Source organism: Monodon monoceros, unplaced genomic scaffold (genome assembly GCF_005190385.1).
Source record: "Monodon monoceros isolate NGI ecotype Baffin Bay Population unplaced genomic scaffold, NGI_Narwhal_1 Super_Scaffold_2, whole genome shotgun sequence".
Lineage (NCBI taxonomy): Eukaryota > Metazoa > Chordata > Mammalia > Artiodactyla > Monodontidae > Monodon > Monodon monoceros.
In genome coordinates this window covers 15459078-15482050 of record NW_021703776.1, presented here as the reverse complement: position 1 = coordinate 15482050, position 22973 = coordinate 15459078, and the positions used below count along the sequence as shown (strand labels likewise).

The window sequence follows — 22973 nt, the reverse complement described above, 5'->3', positions numbered from 1 at the left end:
TAGCTGCGTGAAAGGTTCGCAGTACTCTGTACAATAAGCCTGCTGCTTTGGGGGACTTTACTATAAAACACGTCAAGTACTACCTGCAGAAGAGACATGTTTTTTCTTTTCATTAGGCATTATTTACCACCTGGTCAGTATTCCATGGAAAAACAACTTGAAAATGGGTAAACAACATATATATGTATAACATATATATGTATAAACAAATCACTTTGCTGTACACTTGAAACTAATACAACGTTATAAATTAACTATACTTCAATTTAAATTTTTTTAAAAATTAAAAAGAAATTGAAACAATTTACAGTGAAATACATACACAATAGAGCCCTTTAAAGAAAAATAAAGATTACAGAGCCCTGAGAAGCCATAGACAGGAAAAGGGGAATCATTTTACCAGGAACCAGGTATCCATACTGTAATTGCTACAAAGGATTAATTGTAAACAAAATGCTTAGAACTCTGCTCATGCTTAGTAAGCGCTCAAGGGACGTTCATTCTTAGCTATCATGAAGGGTTATTTTGTCCTTATATGATAAAAAGAAGTAGACCGGTTATTCAGATGAAACAAAAACATTAGACACAATGGTCTAAGAAGGAATTGTCACATGGTTCCTTTACAAAGTAGGGCCTTTGATTAGCATCCTGGACAGCGTCACTGGTGTGGTTTATTCACGAAAGAGATAGGATTTTAAACGGCAATTGTTTTTTTAGTTTCTCCCAATTGAAGTGGGTGAGGTAGAGCCCAGGGATACACATGGGAGGAAGCACACGGGGCAGAATTCTCTATTTCGGGGAGCTGTGTATGCATTTATTTTTATTGAGATATACATTCTTACACACATTATTTCTTTGGTGGTGACTTTTTGACCCATTTTATGCCATTCCTCTGGAAATCAGTAGGTTAGCATAGGAAGAACGCATAATTTTAGCAAAGAGTACTGTGCACTGCTTGGCCACATTCGGGATAACTGCACTGGGACTCCAGAAACCTTGGACAAAACTCATGGTCCAGCAACCAACCAACAAGGAAAAAGGCCTAGATAACAACCAACAGACTTTGGTGGGCTGTGTCCTATCTCTATGTCCTTCGTAGTCAGAGGTATAATAGAATGTTTGTAGAATAAGAATAACAAAAACAATAATAATCTTTACAATAAAGGCTAGCATTGGGACTTCCCTGGTGGCGCAGTGGATAGGAATCCGCCTGCCAATGAGGGGAACACGGGTACGATCTTTGGACCGGGAAGATCCCACATGCCGCGGAGCAACTAGGCCTGTGCGCCACAACTACTGAGCCTGCGCTCTAGAGCCTGCGAGCCACAACTACTGAGCCCATATGCCGCAACTACTGAAGCCCACGTGCCTAGATCCCGTGCTCCACAACAAGAGAAGCCACCACAAGAAGAAGCCCGTGCAAGGAGAAGCCCACGCACCACAACGAAGAATAGCCCCTGCTCACCACAAATAGAGAAAGCCCCTGCACTGCAACGAAGACCCAACGCAGCCAAAAATAAATAAATTTTTTTAAAAGGCTATTATTTATTGTTTATCATGTGCCACACCCTGGGCTAAATATTTCACGTGCATTATTTCATTCAATTTTTGCAACAACTCTGTAAGGTGGGGACTATTTCCCTCCCTATTTTACAAATGGGCAACTTGAGGTTCAGAGAGGTTAAGTAATCGGCCCAAAACACACAGGTAATAAGCGGCAGAGCCGCTTAGAAGTACATCTACAGGACTAGAGCCAGTGCCCTCTGTACTCCCTCAAAGTCAAATTAACACCGCAAAGAACAAGGTATTGACCATCATCTGGTTTCCTACAGATCCTGTATTTTCTAGGGCCCGCTGTTATATTTGTGACCTGCCAGGGTGGACAAAGCGTTAAACTACGCCCTCAAAAATTACAGTTCAGGAGAGATGGAGAGAGGAGCATGAGGTGAAGGTACAAGGTCAAAGTCTAGCTGTTGGCTCCCATCCAGCAATCTGACAGCTTTGGTCTTGGAGTCAAACCAAACTCTGGGAGCTGCAGGGCGTATTCCTAAGAACAGGTTGTGTGGATGATAGCACCATTCTCTGAATTTGATAGAGGCCCTGATGACCTCAACCTTTAAGAAAATCTTCACTTTAGTCAATCCATATCGAAGCTGCAGTGCCAGGATGCCTTCCTATGTAAGCATTAATTATATCTGGGGCTACAAACATAGCGGTTGAAGAGGAGAGTTGATAAGGCAGAGTATGAGTTGCAAGGGTAGAGTTGTTGGATATTTGCATTCCTAACATTCATAAGATAGTGCCAGGAGAAAAAGAAATAGTTTTGGCCCATAGAGTATTGGCTAAGAAGAGGATCTGAGAGTTTGTAGATACTCATTTTCCCTAGTTTAGTTTGTGCTTCCTCAGTTTAAGAACCAGGGTCCTTGATTCATCACCCAAAGGAGAGAGATGTCAGTCCAAGAGAGGAGTGCTACCTTCTGCAGAGGCTCCAGGAGAAATCCAATGGCTAGGATGACAATCAGCACGATGACGGCAGAGAGAAGGCCAGCAACCTGTGAAGATGAGAACATTCTCATCACAGACTCAACTTTCCCCCCGGGATCCGCATCCCCAGTGACTCAAGCTAGGACGACCCTCACAGCAAAGATCCTCCAGTACCTGGGTTTTGCCTCCTGTACTCTCCTGGACCCCTGATCTGGAGAGGGCTGTACTTGCTGCAAATCCTCTGAACGATCCACCGAATATGTTACTCACTCCCAAGGCGATTAACTCCTGATGGGAGAACAAGGAAGAATCTTCTTTAGGTGCGACACCATTGATATTATGCATGCAGAATAGTATATAAAGTTGCCTAATTAGACCCAGCGTCGGTTTATACTTACCTGATTGCCATCAATGGGATAATCGTATTTGAGGGAATAGACGCTGGCCACAGAGAAGGCCACTGCAAAGCCAACAATGGCAATGCCAAAGCAGTCTCCGATGGTATCTCGGAAAGTCTGCACATTAGGTGTGATAGGGGTCTGAAACCTGAAATTGAAATTAAGTCAGAATGCCACCAACCTGCTTATAAACCTTCAACAGTATCCATTTGTTCTCAGGAAAAGTGCAAATCCCTTAGCAAGGTCCCAATTACCCCTCCTCCACATCTTGCTTAATTACTACCATTTTCCCAGAATTTATACTCCAGCTATACCAAGCTTTCTTTGTTTCTCATCACCCATCATCTCTCACCTTGACAGCTTCTAATTTGCTGTTGCCTTTCCCTGAACCATTCCCCTCATCCCTATCCTTCCCTCCAGAAAGTCTTCTCTCACCCCCAAGGTCAGGGTTAGTCAAGATTCTCTATGCTTCCCCAGTTCTTGATGCCTCCTGTTTCCATCCCTGCCCCTCTCTCCCCCAACTCTCCATCCAGACCCAGAGCAGGGACTGTAACTTCTTCATTATTCTATGACCAGGACCAACAATGGTCCTTCACAGCATATATCAGGTGGTCAGTAATTGTTGGGCAAGTCAGTGAATGAATGAATGCAATCTAGGCTGAGTTGTGCCTTTGGAGCATGAGTAGCAAGAATTTAGCACCACTGAAAACCTTGGAATCTGTTGTCTTACTGTTGAAAAGCAATGCCGCCTGTATTTGATATGAGTGTAAATCTAGTCCAGTGATAGTGATAAATCTGATATGATTTTGCTAGCATAGCCACACTATAGTGTACACTTAGATCAATATAAGCTTTGTGCAAAATGTCTCAGATCCCACTTGTATTGTTACATTGGGTTGCAAAGAATCACCCATTATGCCTCCAATAGCTATCCATGGATGAAGGCTCTTTGAGCAAACACAATTCTGAGAGAAGGAAAGCAAGAAATTCTTCGCTTCATTGAAAATGATAACCTTTCATGGAAAACCCTTAGCAAACAGATGGGCGTTAGACTCTGCCCCGCACTCCACAGAACTTCTAGAGCCAACTGTGGCCCTGACGGAGGGCGGGTTTCCATTTAAAGTGAGATAGTGTCAGGGAAACATTCAAGCCACAGAGGATACTCCTGTGCCTGCGCCTCATGAACTCAGAGCAGTTAAATAATATTTACTAATTGCATTATAAAGTCCAAATATCCCAAACTCAACATCAATTTACTAAAATGCTCAGCTCCTATAAACATCTGTTTCTGACCTAAAACTTATTGGAGGTAAGTTAATTGGGTCCATTCAACTCTTTTTAAATTGCTATTCATGTTTTGTGAATGTTACTAGATTTTTAGCTCTAATTTTGAAGAAGTACTATTATTTCATATTCTGCAGCTTTCGTAAATCAGAAAGTTAGCTTGGAATATTATATATAATCTAAAACCAGTGGTACAATTATAATCTGCATTTTATACCAAAATAACCAGAAGCCTGCTATCATTCTTTTTTTCTAGCCTCTAATCACCATAGGCAGAGTGGTGTGATGGAGATTTACAGTCTGAAAACTTGATTCATTTCCTGGCTCTGCTACTTACCCAGGTTCCTCATTTGTAAAGTGATGATAATAACACTTGTTCTCTTTTCCTCATAATTTTTGTGGGAGGGTCAAATAAATAATGAATGTGACTACTGTTGACACACTGTAAAGTACAAAGTACCTGTAAGCTACTATTACAGGGTCCCTCTGGAATCTGAATATATCCTTTGTGTTTCCTTTACTATTTCAATGATCTCTTTCCTTCAGCCAAGTTATCTGCATTCAGTGTATGTAGCTTCACAAAGTCACTTCTAAGGTGTCATATTCATTAATAACAGATTAGCAATAATTAGCAATAGTTACCTTCCAGTTATCTTCTATTTGCAATCATCAGAAATCTAAAATGCTCACTTGATTATCACTCAGAAAAAATGGGACTGTAAAAAGCATGTAGGGGCTTCCCAGGTGGCACAGTGGTTAAGAATCCACCTGCCAATGTAGGGGACACTGGTTCGCGCCCTGGTCCGAGAAGATCCCACATGCCGTGGAGCAACTAAGCCCGTGCGCCACAACTACTGAAGCCCACGCTCTAGAGCCCATGAGCCACAACTACTGAGCCTGCGTGCCTAAGAGCCCGTGCTCTGCAACAAGAGAAGCCACCGCAATGAGAAGCCCGCACACCGCAAAGAAGAGTAGCACACATTTGCTGCAACTAGAGAAAGCCCAGGCGCAGCAACAAAGACCCAACACAGCCAAAAATAAAATAAATAAATCAATTAATTAAAAAAAAAAAGTGTGTAAAGTGCCTAGTACCTAATTTAGGTGCTAAATTAGGAACAGCAGTAATGCAGTTCGAACACTTACAGTAGGCCAGGCACTTCAGGACATCACACATATTAATTCACTTAATCCTTACAAGAACCCTATGTAATAACCTATGCTATTTTTAGCCCCATTTTTACAGCCAAAGACATTAAGGCACAGAGTTTATTTGCCCAAGATCAGGAAGTGAGTCTGAAGTAAATCCTAGGCACTCTGCCTCTAGAAAGCATGAGTTTGCTTACTGGGCTACACTGCCTCTCTGTAGAGTGTAATGACCTATAAATGTGAGTTACCCCTTTCCCTACCCACACACACTATGGAGGGAGGTCCATTGACATTTAAAATATATTTACTAAGTACTGTCTCTAAGATTGTAACTCAGTGTCCTTACCTTTTATTTCAAAACCTTTCTGGCAAGATCCTCTTTAATTTTGTATCTACTTATCTATCTAGTTTGTGTCTCCCAAGATGTTTAAATAAAGCATAATCGGGCTTCCCTGGTGGCGCAGTGGTTGAGAGTCCGCCTGCCGATGCAGGGGACAAGGGTTCGTGCCCCAGTCCGGGAAGATCCCACATGCCGCGGAGCGGCTGGGCCCGTGAGCCATGGCCGCTGAGCCTGCGCGTCCGGAGCCTGTGCTCCGCAACGGGAGAGGCCACAGCAGTGAGAGGCCCACGTACCGCAAAAAAAAAAACGGTTATCACTTGAAAGTTGCATAGTGGAGAGAAACACTAGAAATAGTCTTTCAGCTTCAGCCTAATTTCTCCCATTTAAGTTAAAAGTGATATTTGTGATCCAAATATTACAAGTGGTAACACAATTTTATCTGATGATAAAAATATTTTTTGCTTAAAAATATATATTTGCTTTTAATAGAATTTAGTTAGTTTTAAGTCAACAATGCAATGCATATAAATGCTGATTCCTGGAATAATTCTCAAATACTCCTAAGCATGGGGAGGGAGGGAGGTTTTTTTTGGTTTTTTTTTTTACAGGAATACCACCTTCCCTTGGTAAGCAAGTTGGAAGAAATTGATGCTATGGCCAGAGGGCAGAGAGAGGAAAGAGCACAAAACTGGATCTCCCTCCTCAATCCAATAAATGCAATGGAATACGTTTTCAAATTCCTTGTACAAGCTGCGCCTCCCATCCTTCTGCAGCGCTAAGAGTTGCTCTGGGCTTGTCTTGAATTTGATCTTCAGAGAGGACAGAGTGTGCCCATCTGGATTGCTCAAGCAGCGTGTGGCAGGTATTCCTTCAGTGTCTCCTTTGAACTGTCGGAACTTGGCTCCAGTAACCTCAAACAAAACACTACATATTGTTTATAGTAATTTATGGCCAAGGAAATCTGGTTTCCCTCGGTTCCTTTTAAGGGGAGGAGCAAGTTTACTTTGTCTATTTTTCTATTTTCACTATCTCACTTTTCTTGCACGTGAGCCCCTTCTCTTCTGGTTTGTGAGTTCTTCCACACAGAGAAACTTTCTGATGTTAAGAACTGCAGACCCTATGTCCTTTGTGACTCCCCCCTAGAAGGAGGGTAGTGAGCCCTCCTCCTGGATGCATGATGGATGCCAGATACAGGGAGGGTTCTGAGCTGGGTTCATGCATTTCAGCTTGAAGTCGTTCGTCACTACTGCTTACTCTCTAATTAGAGCTTGGAGATGCCATAATAAGAGAGACACTTACCCACTTTTCATCTCCCCAACCACGGCCACGTTAAACCTGTTTTTGAAGTCAAAGCCATATGACACACCTGTTGCGATCACAGTCTGCAAAGTTGCAAATTGCCCAAGTTAGAAATGGGAGATGTAACTAAGAGTGTTGCTTTGAAAAAAAAATACCATTGCCAAAAGCCACCCCTTGACTTATTGAATAAGAATCTCAAGCTCAGGTTTGGCTACTTTTTGAAAAGTCCCGAGGCAATTCTAATGTACCACCAAAGCTGAGAACCACAGCTCCATTCCAATGGGTCTCTCACTAGGATTCTCAGAGGTCTGCTCTCTGCCCCATCCTTGTCTTACATAGAAAGAATAAACCCCAAGTCATCAAAGCAAGTTATTAAATTCTGAATAAAGAGAAAACCATACTAAATATGATACCCAGAAACTGCAGAGAGGTCACCGGTCCCACTAAAGCCTCCTGATCTACAGACGGTGAAGGGCTTTAGACATAAAAACACAAGACTAACGAATTATGAAAGAAAGTCTTGAGACGATCAGTTACCATGATGAGTTCAATTGGAATGGGCACTGGAAGTTTGGCTTTGTAGTGCTGATTTATTTCTTTAACCACAAATACCACCAACAGGATAACCAAGGATGTCACAAGGTCTGCAATATTAGTCTTCTCTATTTGTGAGAATATGGAAATTAGTACCTAGAGTATAAAAGTAAAAAACACCCAAGTGCTACATTAATGTGTAATTTGGATATAACACTTAATTCCAAATAGATAAAAATAAACATAGACGTGAAACGACTAACAGATTGATAGCAATTCCCTGTTCTGCTCATGTTAGCCACGAGTAATTGCAGAGACTAGCATGGAGATATGAGAAGGGTGAGTCAGCACAGCATTGTCACCACACTGGTTTTGGGATGCTCTTCGTCTAGTGTTGAATTTTCTTGGACGTTTTTCACATTTTTATAACTAGTCTCTTCTGCTCTTAGGTCTCGTTGCCATCTTTTTTATTTCGCAATCAACACTACTGCTCTGTCCAGGGAATAACATTTGACCTCTGGTAGTTTTTCTTAGCATGTATCCCCTTAATTCCTGGCTTTTTTTAAATGTTCAGACCCCTCATATTTCTTCGTTGACTCTCTCTGTCACTTTTGGAAACTAGTTTCCTGGCTAGCTGTGCAGTTCTCTAAGCCAGTTGGGTGCCGTATCTGTGGGATCCAGACAGCTCAAGCAGGTCCAAACTGGATCCCAAATGGTTCCCAAAAGACTCCACTTCTGGAATAGCTCTGGATGGGAGTGAGAGAGGGCTGGTTCCAATTTGGAGGGAGTTTGTCTCTGATTCCCAAAGACTGTCTTGACAGAAGCACCAACAAGCGCAAAGTCAGTAAAAGGAAGGAAATAACAAAGATCAGAGTGGAAAGAAATGAAACACAGACTAAAAAGACAATAGAAAAGATCGATGGAACTAAAAGCTGGATTTTTGAAAAGATAAAAGAGACAAACCTGTAGCTAGCCTCAGAAAGGAAGAAAGAATGAGGACAAAAATACATAAATTCAGAGGCGCTAAGAATGCTCTCTGTTCTACAGAACATCCTTTAGAGGAGAGAAGAAAGAACCACTGTTCTATTTACATATTGGCCAATTTCCTTTTGTTTTATAAACAGGGATGCATAAGAGTCAGAACTTCAATTCTAGAAGAACAAGACCTGCTTTTTAAAACTAGGGAAGCACTTGCACTCAATCAGCACATTTCTTTCAAAATAAGATTTTGAGAAAGATTTTAAAACTTGGGACAAACTTTTAATAATGGGCATCGATGTTTATTCTTTTTAAAAATACTGAACACTCAGATCTAAGAGAAGTGATAGTTAATTTCTGTTATTCACATCAGCTGATGTGGTATATGGTCGCTGTGGTAGATTTTCAGCGTTGTTCTCCTTGCCACTTTTTCTTAATGTGAATACATTTCACAGCCCATTGATTTCTTGGAAGTTACAGGTAAGTCCTGCAGCAAAGGCATGAAAGGAAAGTTCTCCTGGAAACATGATAGTGAATTTCGTGTATTTCCATATTTTTTAAGCAAAAGGAATACTTACTTTGAAAATTGAAAATGGATCAGCATGTGCTGGGACTGTCAGCTGAAGAATAAATTTGAGCTGGGAAACCAAAACGTGAACAGCGGCAGCTGTGGTGAAGCCACTGATTAAGGATTCGGACAGATAAATCACCACGAAGCCCAGCTGCAGAACCCCCATGAGCAACTGCAAAGGGAGAGAGCAGAGCCTTTGTTAGTGTAGATTCAGAGAACACCTCGGCAGACTGAAGGATCAGCTACTGTAATGATTCAAAATGTGGAGGTCAGCCTCCACCCCTGTGTCTTGAAGAAGCAAGTGTTGTTGCCTCCTGGAAAACCTCCCATGCAAGGTACCACCCTCTGCTTCCCTCCCCTATCCCAACACCCCCCACCCCAAGATGGAATGTTACATGGTGTTCAAATAGCACATCAGTCCAGTATACCCCCAAGAACTAACAGGTTTCTTCTCTTCCCTCTTTTGAAAGTGCGGTATCTTTAGGAGACTCACCCATAAACCTTTCATAGCAGAATCTTATCTAGCATTAGCCCTCATAAATCTTCCCAGGGAATTTTCAGTTACCTTTTACAGCTGCTGTCGCATGCATGGGCGAACATCCATTCAGATTCCCTCAAACAAGTTGCTTGATTTTTGTTAGGAAATACGTAACTGCTCATGACATCAAAAGTGCTTGATTTTAAATGAGGGCAAAAGTGGTTCATTCCCCCAAAGCTTCAGGATTTTGCAAGAAAGTAAATGGATAGATGCTTGGCCTACCTCTCCACTCCCGTCCCCGGAATGCAAACTGAGCTGTGAGTTTGCAAATGCACTAGGATCAGAGATGCACTCGGACTCCATTGTTGAACTGACCCCATTGTTGGTCAAGAAGACCCACCACTTATGTCTTGGTTTGAATTGACTCTTTTTTTCTTTTTCTTTAAGGAATGGTCTTAACTAATAATATCATTAGCCGTAAACTTAGGCAACATCTTGAGGAGTCTGACATTTTCACTATCTAACATCTTGAGGATAGGGACATTTTCATAATCCAGGCATGGTGACAGGGGTGTGACTTGGGAGTGAGGCTTTAAACCCCTCCATAATCATTTTCAGCTTTCTCCAAATCTTTGACATGGACAATTCAAAGCGCTAAGCGCCCATCCCTTCCAAATAGACTGTAGTCAATGAGGAATTAGAAAGAAAAAAGTTCCCAAGCTGCCAGTTTCTCTATTGCATAGAGTTCTGTTTAGTGAGTATATAAATTTCCAGGTATATTATTGAATTCAGCATTTCACCTGTCACCACATGTGCCTCCCCACTCTTATTTTTTCCTTCTCTCTAGACCCATGTTCAATCATCTTTGCAAAGTAGACCTGCCCTTTCACTTCTGGCTGTGGTAGGTGACTCTTAAATTATTTCCAACGGGCTATTGAAGGAGGCATGTAAACTAACAGGAAGAGTCGGGAGGGGTGGCAGGAAGGAGAAAAACCACAAAGATGTGTACCAGTCAGGACACATAAATTGGGGAGGGTAGATTCTGTGACAGAGTACTCACCTGGATGATTCCAGAAAGAATTGTGACCGTTGCAGCCACCATCACCTTATGATCATCTAGTGATGAATCATTAGCCACTGAGCTATTAGTGACTGTCGGATCAGCTGTATCGGCTATTGGGGTCAATCTCACAACTACTGCTCCCACCATCATGCTAAGAACTGGAAATGGACCTAATAAAAGAGAGGGCGAGTTGTAGTCATCATGTCTCCCTATGGCCCAGTTGTCTTGCAGCCATAATGTAGCATATGAAAAGACTGCTGTCTGGAGTTCTGGTCTACTTCCGCAAGCCCCAGTCCTAATTCTTACAAGAAACTATGACTCCTGTCCTGGATTCTGCACAATTTGGAATTGATACAATGTGTGGCTAATGGCATTCATAAAGAAAAGCAATGTAAGGATCAATTAGCCCAGTAGTTCACTTACCCACTGATATGTGTCTAGAAGTGCCCAAGAAAAAGTAGATTATGACTGGGAAAAAGGCTGCATACAACCCATAGCTTGGGGGTATGGTGACCAGCAGAGCAAATGCTAAACCTGTAAATACACAAGCATCAGTGTCCTTATTTCATGCAAAGGGATCATAGAAGTTTTCATTAGGCTCTTCAAGTATTTAAGATTGTACCTTAAAAATTATTTTATTAACTCAAATGTATCAACGATGTAAATGTAAGAGCTAAAGCTATAAAACTCTCAGAAGAAAACTTAGGTGTAAACCTTTGTGACCTTGGATCAGGCACGGGTTTCTTAGAAGTGACACCTATAGCACAAGCAACCAAATTAAAAACAGATAAACAGGGCCCCATCAAAATGTAAAAATGTGTGCTTCAAAGGATACTATCAAAAAAGTGAAATGACAACCTACAGAAAGGGAGAAATTATTTGCAAATCGTATCTTGGATAAGGGTCTATTATCCAGAATTATATAATTAACTTTTGCAATTCAACAATAAAAAGACACATAACCTAATTTTAAAATGTGCAAAAGATTTACACAGACATTTCTCCAAAGATGTACAAATGGTCAGTAAGGACATGAAAAGATGCTCAACATCATTAATCATTGGGAGAATGCAAACCAAAACCGCAAAGAGAGTCCATTTCATGCTCACTAGGATAGCTAAAATAACAAAGGCAGACAATAACAAGTGTTCACAAGGATGTGGAGAAATTTGAACCCTCACTATTGCTAGTGGGTTATTATATGACACAGCAATTACACTCCTAGATATATACCCAAGAGAAATGAAACATGTTCACACAAAAACTTGTGTACAAGTGTTCATAATAGTATTATTCATAAAAGCCACAGCATGGAAACAACCCAAATGTCCATCAACTCATGAATGGACAAAATGTGGTATATCTATACAGCAGAATATTATTCATCCATAAAATGGAATGAAGTACCTGTACATCATGGATGAAACTTGCAAACGTTATGCTAAGTGAAAGAAACCAGACACAAAAGACGACATATTCTGTGACTCTGTTTGCATGAAATGCTCAGAATAGGTAAATCCATTGAGACAGAAAGTTGTTGCCGAGGGATGGATGGAGAGGGGATGGGAAGTGATTGCAAGAGATTTTGGGGGATGGTTGTAGTGAAAATGTCTTGCAGTTAGTGGTGATAGTTGCACAACCTCGTGAATACACAAAAAACACTGAATTGTGCACATTGCAAGGGTGAATTTGAGCTTCCCTGGTGGCGCAGTGGTTGAGAGTCCGCCTGCCGATGCAGGGGACGCGGGTTCGTGCCCCGGTTCGGGCAGATCCCACATGCTGTGCAGCGGCGGGGCCTGTGAGCCATGGCCGCTGAGCCTGCGCGTCCGGAGCCTGTGCTCCGCAACGGGAGAGGCCCGCGTACCGCAAAAAAAAAAGGGTGAATTTTATGATACATGAATTATATCTCAAAAAAAAAAAAGTTACCTTGCAGTACAGCCACCAGCCCTGTGCTGATTCCAGAAACAATGTCACTGAGGAGCCATTCCTTTATGCGGTACGCTGGCAACCAAGATGCTATGGGGAACAAAGAGAGGGCAATTCTCTTGGCCTTTTGTGCAGAACAGCTGAAAACATTGAAAGCCACCGTTCAGTTATTAATATCCAATTTTAAGTTTAGTACCTATTGTAACTGGAAAATTGGTAAAGATAATATTATCATTTCACTAACTTTCCCACTAACATTCACCTCCTTACCCATATCAACTGCCCCCAAAGGATTGACCACCACCAAAGGATTTTTTTTTTTTAAGAAAAATGTTGCTTTTCTTTAGCCACAATAGAAATTATCTGTCATCCTCAGCTTGACTTTACAACACTTTGATGGAGAATTTTCCTCTGTCCTCATCTATCAGTTCTCTGGTATGGAGAGATTGTGTTGAGAGCCAAGATTGGTGTTCAATTTCAGAGACTACTTTTCTAGCCCTGGCAGGAAGTAGGAGGTCTGGAAACCAAAGATAAAAAGACTTTGGAGAGGGGGGAAAAATATTTGAAAAAAGAAACATATTAAATCTTTAATAAGTAGCCAATTATAGATATCTGTTTGAAAAAAAAAAAAAGACTTTGGAGACTGTGGGCTATAGCCGAAAGAAGAGCTTGGAAGCTTAAAAATTTCAGAGAAAGTGCTTCATTTACTCCTAATGCCAGTACCTTAAAAAAATATCTTACCGGAACCACTTTTTGAGATGATCCAAAAGTGTCTTATGATGTCTGTGTTTCTTCTTATGTTCTTCCTCAAAAGCCTTTGTGGAATACACTGGCCTGGCCACGACGTACTGATTCCCGATGGGTTCAATCATTGTGCTTTCTCTGACCGTTGTGGTAAGTGGAAGACCTTTGGAACTATGTGGCAAACCCTTCTTGCCTTTAGCAGGTTAAAAATGCCTGAAACCAAACAGAGCTTGCTTCTTAAATAACTCGGAGATAATGTGATGCAATTTACAGATGAGTGAGCTCTGAACTGAATGTTACCACCTTTTGAGATCAAAAGAGGCTGGATTAAGGGACCTAGATTGTATTTTGCGACTGTGATAATCGCTTTTTACTGCAAGGAGCTGGACACAGCTCCTCTGGGTAAGTAAACAAGGGCTTTGATTGATTTATTTTTAAAAGATTGCCAAAAAGCAATAGAAATTGACTCAGTTTACTAACCAGTGAGTGCATTTTTGACTTGTAAAGCGAGATCTCAAGAAAGGAATTTATTAAAAAAATTTTTTTTCAGCAATGTTTCCAAAGTTATGGCACTGGAGGTACTGGGACAGGTTAGATTTAAAGTCTGTTCATTGCCCCTAACTCTAGTCAAGGCTGTTCCATTTGACCCATCAGAATTTTTGTAATACATTATAAAATGTTTTTAATTTGTGAAATTCAAGGATATTGCCCATTTAAGGTATTTTCTTATTATTTCTGGGAATTAAATAGAGTTTTATCATTTGTAGTTGAGGAAACTACTCAATTTACTTAACCTTTTTGAGCTTCATTTGTATACTTGGAATAATAATACTCGTTACAAGGGGATGATGAAAATTAAATGAGAATGTTTTCACAGCATCTAGCATTGCTTCAAAGCATCTAGCATTGCTTCAAAGCATCTAGCACACTACAAGCATTCGCTAAATGGTAGTTCTTATTCAAACTATTTGCATTTTCTACACAAGATTGTTAATTTCTTGGTTCTTATCTCAATCCTTTTTACTACAGTTAAAAGGTCAGTTTTGCAAAAGTTTTTTTATGCACATTATTTAGCCCTCACAATTCTTTGAGACAATTACTATTATTATTCTTGTCATCTTCTTACAAATGAGAAGACAATAAATAGCACATAAAAGTCTCCATAAAAATCTAAGAATCTTTTCCTCAGGTCATACAGCTAGTACACTGTCAAAAATGTGACTTCTGTTTTCAGACTTTGCTGTTTCCTCTACAACACGCAGCTTCTCTTTTGTCCAGTGCGAACAGAATTGAAGAACCTTCCAACTAACTGTTAGCATTTTGCCCACTAATCTTGGTTCTGTATCATAGTTATGAATTGAATTATCTCAAACTAGATTGTACCTTGTTACATGGTGCTTTTCCAAAGCTCAAGGGATTTTTAGCATGTTTGCAGAGCTCAAGTTATAACCAGGAATCAGATGCTGGCCTCAATTTCTGACCCCACCTGATCTCTCTTTGACACCCATTTCTTTCCCCACCCCATTCCCTAGCTTCCTCCAATGTCCTTTCTACTGACCTTCTCTGACCACAGTGTGGTGTTTCTGCCCCAGCCTCTGGCTTGACCTCCAGCATTTGAGACCCCGTGAACCTTGTTATGACTGTGAGACCGCCTTTGCTATTCTTTCTGAGCCTCGTCCAACCCCAAGCTGCTTGTCCTCCTTGCTTCTCATTTCTATTCCCGCTCCCACCTCTCCACACTTAATTCCAGGTGTTATATCCCACTAACTATATAGTACTTTCCATTATCAAAAGAACTTGTACGTGAAGGTGGGGGTTGGCTTACTCATTGCTGTGCATAGCAAGGATTTTTGTCCTTGTTTGCCAACTACCAACCATATGGTTGGGACGTTTACACGAGATCTATCCCACGTTAGTGACTCTTGACACCTTAGGTCTCTTGCAAAGGCTGTCTTCAAGAAGAGCTTTAATCCTTGAGGTATGCAACCTAGCCAACATTATTATTATTATTAGGCTGTGCTGAGCAGCTTGCAGGATCTTATTTCCCCAGCCAGGGATTGAACCCTGGCCCCCATAGCAGTGGAAGCATGGAGTCCTAACCACTGGACCGACAGGGAATTCCCCAACGTAACCAATTTAGGATGAAGATGACTCGGGTACTATGCATTCTATTTCTGGCAGATGCTGCCGTGGACAGAAAAAAAAAAAAGATGCTGCTATTTTGTTACTTTACTCATATTTTCATCAAGTTGTTCACGGAAACTCATTAGTTCTCTTCCTTAAGAAAGATCCTGAAAGTGCTTTTTTTTCCTTCCTTTTGCTGCTGCACATTTTCTCTCTGCTAAGTCACAGTCTAATTTTTTTGGCCAGTGACAATGATTGCAGATATAACTACAGCTCTATGAAGCTTCCTTCCCTGAGTATGACCGTGCCCTGGCTCTTTAGTGGATCAAAGGCCTGAGCCCTGGCCATCCTGCCACAGCCTGGGAAATGCCACCATCTCATGCCCAAGCGCTGACCACAAGGGGAGTGCTCGAGGGCCGGCGTCAGGGTGGCTTAAGAAATCTTTCCAGAATTTAGAGCGAGAGAGTTTGAGGGCCACCATTCCAACCTTGTGGTTTTCCCCTAGCTGCCATCACTTCTCCCAAAAGCTACTGCTTCATATTCCACATGTAACCAGGGACTTCCCTGGCGGCCCAGTAGTTAAGACTCCATGCTTCCAAAGCAGAGGGAACTTAAGATCCCACGTGCCATGTGGCACAGCAAAAAAAAAAACTTTTAAGAAAAAATATTCCACATGTAACCAACCATCTGAGCCACTAAATCGACCACCCCAATGGTGCCTCTGCTGAGAAAAGCTCCAGATACTCATAAATTAATGTCATTCTCCAGTTCATCATTTCTGGGATTCTTGAGAATGACCTACTTTAGTTAGGAATTCAAAAGTGATTTTTCTTAAAAAAAAAAAAAACAAAACCTGAACATGTTACCTTTTCCCCAGAAATTCTTGGAAAACGTTTTCTTGGTTCCTAGAATGAATTCCACTTTCAAATATTACACCCTCATTAATGTACACCTTTTCATGTTCTGTTTTATCTTCATGCCTCAAATTTTTCTCTGGGTTTCTTAGGGCATCAGTGGCTTTTGAGGGGTTGAAATTCATTCTCAGGCACTTTTCCTCCTAATAATTTTTGAAATTTAAGCCTTGTTCATGTACATTTCCAGTCTTGCTTCCTTTCCTATGATGTGTTCTTTTAAATTTTTTGGCCTTTATTACATATAAATTACATACATAGACACGTGCACATACATATCTTGGTCCTGTGACTTAGTCATACACGTTTGTCTTTCTCTGCTTTTTTTTTTTTTTGTTTTTCTGAGCAGAAATTTAGTCCTGGGATTAATTCCTGAAGTTCAGTTTTTTTCTATTTTAACTATTCTGATTTATTAATAACCTTTTTTAAAAAAATAAATTTATTTATTTATTTTTGGCTGTGTTGGGTCTTCGTTTCTGTGCAAGGGCTTTCTCTAGTTGCAGCAAGCGGGGGCCACTCTTCATTGCGGTGCGCGGGCCTCTCACTGTCGCGGCCTCTCTTGTTGCGGAGCACAGGCTCCAGGTGCACAGGCTCAGTAGTTGTGGCTCACGGGCCTAGTTGCTCCGCGGCATGTGGGATCTTCCCAGACCAGGGCTCGAACCCATGTCTCCTGCATTGGCAGGCAGATTCTCAACCACTACGCCACCAGGGAAGCCCTATTAATAACATTTTGATACTTCTAGGAATTAGGGATAGTCATGCGCATTACCCATCCCCCTAACCCCTCTGAGCTCCACCCATCTGCAACCTGCAGCGCAGCACTGAGTGTCACCACCTGGCTTCCAGCTATCTGGGCACCTCCATTCTGCCTGACCCACTCCCCTGAGAAGTGTCGATGGCCATGACCTTTGCATGTCTCAGCATTTGTCCATTCAGTGTTCTAGTCTTTCAGGGGTCTGCCCCTTCTGTGGGAAACTAATTTGAACCAAGATGCTCATAAGCAATGCTAGTATTTTTCTTTAATTGGTGGTAACTTGAAACCAGGAGGGAAGCAGGTGTGCAGAATATTTCCCAGCCCCTCCCCAGTCACGGTAGGTAACCTCTACCACCCTGGCACAAGGTTGGCTCTCAGTGACTCCACCCCTCCATCAGACCTCAAAATACCCCTGTGCCAGTTGGTGGAAAACCAGAGGTAAGCCAGGCCTATTTCACGAATTGGTCCTTGGACAATGGGAAAAACAGCCGTGTCTTGATAGTTACATCTGGGGGAGAGATGGGAGAACAAGCAGACTAACGGCTCTGGTGAGCACCTTCAGAGGGACCCCACTCAGCAGCCAAAAAGAAACCAGAAATCAAGGGCACATAGATCCACATTCTGGATGATGTCAAGCTGAATGGAAGCGGGGAGATAATGGCATCAAAATCGTAGAGGGACAGAGTGGTGGTTAGGAGTCACTGGGCTGGGGATGAGTGGGAAAGATGTGGGTGAAGAGAGCTCGGGGCAGAGGCTGATCGTGATGAAGAAAGGTCAGAAGGGTCAGAGGTGGGGCAGGCTATACTTTCTAGCTAAACGCTGTGGTTCTTGTGTGCTTCAGCCACTTTGGAATCACAGTAAGGTAATTAATTAAGCTATGGTATAGATGTGAAGTTGAACCTGGTAGCTCTTTGGGAGAAATAAATGTGTCCATTATCATTTAGAACATAAAAAGCACTCCTGTTTTCCTTCCACCCTTTAGTCATGATCCTTGGAAAGCTATGAGCATCTCACAAACCCTTCCAGATTGCTTTTGAAGCCAGAGTCTTCCCCTGAAGAGGGGATATGCTGACGTGGAAGGCAATTAAAGGTGGTGGGGCTGGAATGAGAATCCTGAGGGTGTGGGGCAGTATCTCCAAAGAGTCCCAAAGGTTTTTTTTTTCCCACAATAATATGGATGATTCACACAGCTCTAGTTCAGTGACCATAGTTGGCAAGAACATAACATGTATTTTGTATTGCTTATTCAAGAAATCTGTGTATGTGACACAGATTTACAGTGGTCTTTTAGGAACTTAACTCAGTTTTATCTTAATCTTAGTTCAGGCACTATAGTTATTATTGGCAATTCTTTTTATTGGCAATTATTATTCTTGACCATCTGCTGAAAAACTCAGTCAAACCTAACTGAGTTGGGAGGTGCAACAGAAAAGAGTGGGAACTGGGCAGCTAAGTAGACCTGCCTTCACATCCTTGCTTTGCCATTGCTTCATTGTGTTGCTATGGGCAAGTGCTCCAAGCCTTAGTTTTTCTCATGGTGAAAGGGGATGTCGTTACCTCGCTGGTAGGACTGTTGTCCAGACTGAAAGTGAGGTATGTAAGGAGAGACTTCTTAGCTTTAATTGCACAGATAATAGTTTCAGGATGGAGTTTAATAACTGGGTAGACCTTACATGACAGTCAGCTGGAAGCTGTCTGAAAATGTTAGTGCTGCCATCTTTTCTATAATTTTGTCTTTATTCTGGACTTCTCCAGAATTCGAGCTTTTCCATTCCCACCCATTTATTTTAACATCATGTTAAAGCATCTCCTATCTAAGCTTCTTAGCATGGTATACAAGGCCCCGCATATCTTGGCTCTGGCCTACCTCAAGACTCTTCATTCCTCCTTCATAATTACAGCAGTTTCTTAACAAACCATGATATTTAACACCCCCTCCCCTCATTACTTTGCATGCATTGTTTTCTTTATCTGTGTTCTCCTCCAACACCTGGTAAATTCCAATTCATCCTTAAAAATACTCAGCTGTCCCTGACCATTGATTTGTTCCTTTGTTCCTTCAACAAGCGTTTATCATCCTATTGTTTGTTAGGAACCCTGTTCCTAAGACAATGCTGTAAAGGCTTCGTGGAATCCCCTAAAAAGAGTTAATCATTTCCTTATTGTACACACCTGGTGTGTATTTCTCTCCCATAGTGTACTGTATTGTCCTTATTTGTTGATAAGTTTCTCTTTCCAGTTCTCAGTTCCTCAAGGACAAGGTCTAAATCTTAATTATTTTTTCCCTTTTGCATGGTACCTGTACCATAGTAATTACTCAGAAAGGTCTGTTGAAATAAACTGAACTATAAGCAAAAGATATAGAAATGATGTAGTCCTAAATTCCAAAGTTTACTTGCATAGAAGGAGGGCCCAAAATGATTGGTACAGATAACAAATTGTAAGCAGAAGGGATGTGCGTGTGGGTTGGCGTTGAGGAAGATTTCATCAAGGGACTGTGGGTCTTGAGTTAGACCTTAAAGAACAGGTAAGTTTGAAAGAGATGATGAGAAAGCAGTGGGGGATGAACACATCATGTTCAAAGGCTAGCGGCCAAATACTGGAACAGAAGATTTTGTTGGCCAAAAGGCTGAACTGCTAGAGAAATGTTAAGGTGTGCCATAGGAAGGAATCTCAGACCCACAAGGCTCTCAAAATAATAAGGAGAATCCCTTGACTTTCTCTAAGGCCTTGCATCTTTCTAAGCACTTTCACTTTTCTCTCTTGACTGTTATCCTGTGAAGTAGGCAGAGAAGGTAGGCGTTATTATCACCAATTTACAGAGCAGGAAATTGAGGTCAGAAAAGATATAAGACTTCCCAAGTCTCACAGCTAGCAAGCTAGGACAAGAAGCCAGGTCGTGTAAATGATTCTCTCCAATCCACACTCTTCTCTGCCTTTTGATGTGGGGATGCCCATGAGCCGTGATCCCCAAGAGAGACAAGACAACAGAGCTCCAGACGAGGTATCTACAGTGTGCCCTTGTGCAGAAGAGCCCCTCCTGCCAGGCTCCAGCTATCAATATCACATACACAAAATGTGAGCCTGGGTAGCCTGGAGTTCAATCTCACTGAAGTGAACTGGTTTATTCTCCCTTTACTACTCAACAAAGTGAAACAGAGGCTAGAGGAAGGCTCTTTTCTCCTTGTTTGGAGAACCGAGGATCTCCATCATGGAGAGAAGCTGGACCAAGTTATTACTCATTTATTCTAGTAATTAAAAAACATCCATTCTCATTTTGTGAACTGTTTTGTTCCTTAGTGAAGTATAAGCTATTTAGTAGCTATTGAGACATTTGTTCATTTATTTATATACCTACTCATTCATTTTTCCAGGTGGAGGAGGCAAGGTGTGTGTTAACCCACTGTAAACTATTTAATACTTTTGTCTGAAATCAAATAGTTGCTTCCTTATTTCTTACTAGGAATGATCTTTATGTGACCAATTTTCACTACACTGTTTCTCTGAATGACACATTTTCTTTGGAAAAGAGAACTATCTAATCCAAAGGTTTAATAAGTTGTTTTTCACACTCACGTTTAAAGAATATTGTGTAATCTTGTGTTTTTGGCCCCACTGCATGGCATCTGGGATCTTAGTTCCCCTACCAGGGATCAAACCCGTGTCCCTTGCAGTGGAAGCACAGAGTCCTAACCACTAGACTGCCAGGGAATTCCCTATAATCTTCTGACATTTTAAAGAATGAAATAAATTTTCCTGTTAGGACTGGTAATCCATAGGAAAAGTACTCTTGCTGGTATGATATTACTCATGGCATGTGACATTCTGCTACTTTCCAGTGGCAACTTTTTTCTCTTTCTTTTTTACTGTCTGTCCTACTTGTTTCTATTCCCTTTTCTCCCCGCTGCCACCCCGCCCCGCTTTCCCTTCTTGGACTTTCTGGAGAGTCTGGCAGCTAAATCCCTCACTTTTGGACCAAAAGTCTTTTCTCAATACCTTCTAACAGATCATTCTATCTCCTGGAAGAAACCTTTCCTAAAATGTTGCTTTATTTGCCAAACTTCAGAACAGATGGTCTACTAATAAAGTCAGGTTTGAGTGCAGAATTAAAGGAATATGTGAATAATGAATGCAAAAAACCCTGCTATCATTGAAAAGGCTATTTAAGCCCTAACAGTGCATACAAACATTTACTTGGTCATATCAAAATCTACTCAGGTATTTACATCACATTGCTAGGGCTCCAGACTAACATTTTTAGCCTACTGTTAGTGGTATCATTCAAAATTTCCTGCTCATGGAATAAACTCAAGAATGCAACCCTAACTTTTGAATCGGCTTTGATCAAAAAATATAACATTTGCAAGAGAAAACCAGTTTGAGTAAAATGATCATACATTTGTTTCCTACCTGATACACACTCATTGAGGTCCTTCAGCAATGGTGGAAAATAGCCCAGTTCTAAGAGGCAGTGTCCATCCACTTAGGTCTATAGGTTCTGCACGCATCCATATGTATAGAGACATCTATATATAGGTTATGTAAAGCAGTGGGGAAATCACCTTTCTGTCAGCTTTAATAATTAACTTTCATTAACTTTTACAACAATGGAAAGACTCCAGTGTGGTCTTGACCTTTGAGACTCTGATCAGCAGATGGGATGATGACAACAGCTTCCTCAAGTTCCTTGTGAGATTATACCTCTCATTGCACTTGTATGTGTGTGTGTGTATTTCACTGGTCTGCAGAGATTTGCACAGACTATGTGTACATAGAAGTAAAAAAAAAATCTCGGGCTTCCCTGGTGGCGCAGTGGTTGAGAGTCCGCCTGCCGATGCAGGGGACACGGGAAGATCCCACATGCCGTGGAGCGGCTAAGGCCCGTGAGCCGTGGCCGCTGAGCCTGCGTGTCCGGAGCCTGTGCTCCGCAACGAGAGAGGCCATAGCAGTGAGAGGCCCGCGTACCACAAAAAAAAAAAAAAAATCTCAGCAAGGGTTATCTTCCTGACATTTTACCTACTAGTTTAGATGGGAGTTGAGAGGTGTTATTTCTTGGCTGGATCACTCCAAAGAACGCTCATGAGATGCAAAAGAGCGGTGCACAGCCTAACTCATGGTGTGATAAAGGCCCTTCTTAGGAAGCTCTCCTAACTCCAGGCCACAGTCCTCTGTTTTCCCTCTAATTTCTGCCCCGACCACAGCTCCTGCTAAGGGCAGCAAACCCTACGTTGCTAACTCCAATGAGTGGTGTTTTTTTTTCTTTTTTTAACATCTTCATTGGAGTATAATTGCTTTACAATGGTGTGTTAGTTTCTGCTTTATAACAAAGTGAATCAGTTACACATATGTTCCCATATCTCGTCCCTCTTGCGTCTCCCTCCCTCCCACTCTCCCTATCCCACCCCTCTAGGTGGTCACAAAGCACCCAGCTGATCTCCCTGTGTTATGCGGCTGCTTCCCACTAGCTATCTGTTTTATCTTTGGTAGTGTATATATGTCCATGCCACTCTCTCACTTTGTCACAGCTTACCCTTCCCCCTCCCCATATCCTCAAGTCCATTCTCTAGTAGGTCTGTGTCTTTATTCCTGTCTTACCCCTAGGTTCTTCATGACATTTTTTTTTTTTTCATCTTACTTAACCTCTTAGCATTTGACTGTGCTGACTACTCATCCTGGAAAACCTCTCTTTTAAAAGTGTTAATTTTTTAAATCATACCTCTCCCCATATTCACCTCATGCTTCTTTGCCAACTCCTCCTCTATCCAGCTCTTTTTTTTAGGCATTCCCCTCTGTCCTGGACTCCCTTCTTTTCTTGCTACCAGCTTGAGTCCTCGGACTCTTTATTCAATAGAAACTGATGAGGCCAGACGAGAAATTCAGGCAAGGCTTTACTGGGGCCCCTGCTGCAGCAGTGTGAGGGAGCAAAAACAAGCAACAGG

At 41.7% G+C, this 22973-nt stretch overlaps 1 protein-coding gene across 1 annotated transcript in view; it reads right to left on the bottom strand.

The window, feature by feature from the left end:
* The window catches only part of SLC26A3 (solute carrier family 26 member 3), a 29272-nt gene extending 15899 nt beyond the window's left edge, over window positions 1-13373 (bottom strand). The window contains exons 1-10 of the mRNA XM_029234014.1: window positions 13243-13373; window positions 12502-12641; window positions 10999-11109; window positions 10573-10745; window positions 9042-9206; window positions 7489-7641; window positions 6952-7034; window positions 2883-3030; window positions 2659-2772; window positions 2475-2552 (exon numbers count right to left, since the gene is read on the bottom strand). Of these exons, the coding sequence (XP_029089847.1) occupies window positions 2475-2552; window positions 2659-2772; window positions 2883-3030; window positions 6952-7034; window positions 7489-7641; window positions 9042-9206; window positions 10573-10745; window positions 10999-11109; window positions 12502-12641; window positions 13243-13373 (1296 nt within the window). The remainder of the gene's footprint in view (window positions 1-2474; window positions 2553-2658; window positions 2773-2882; window positions 3031-6951; window positions 7035-7488; window positions 7642-9041; window positions 9207-10572; window positions 10746-10998; window positions 11110-12501; window positions 12642-13242) is intronic.
* Window positions 13374-22973: the final 9600 nt, after the last annotated feature.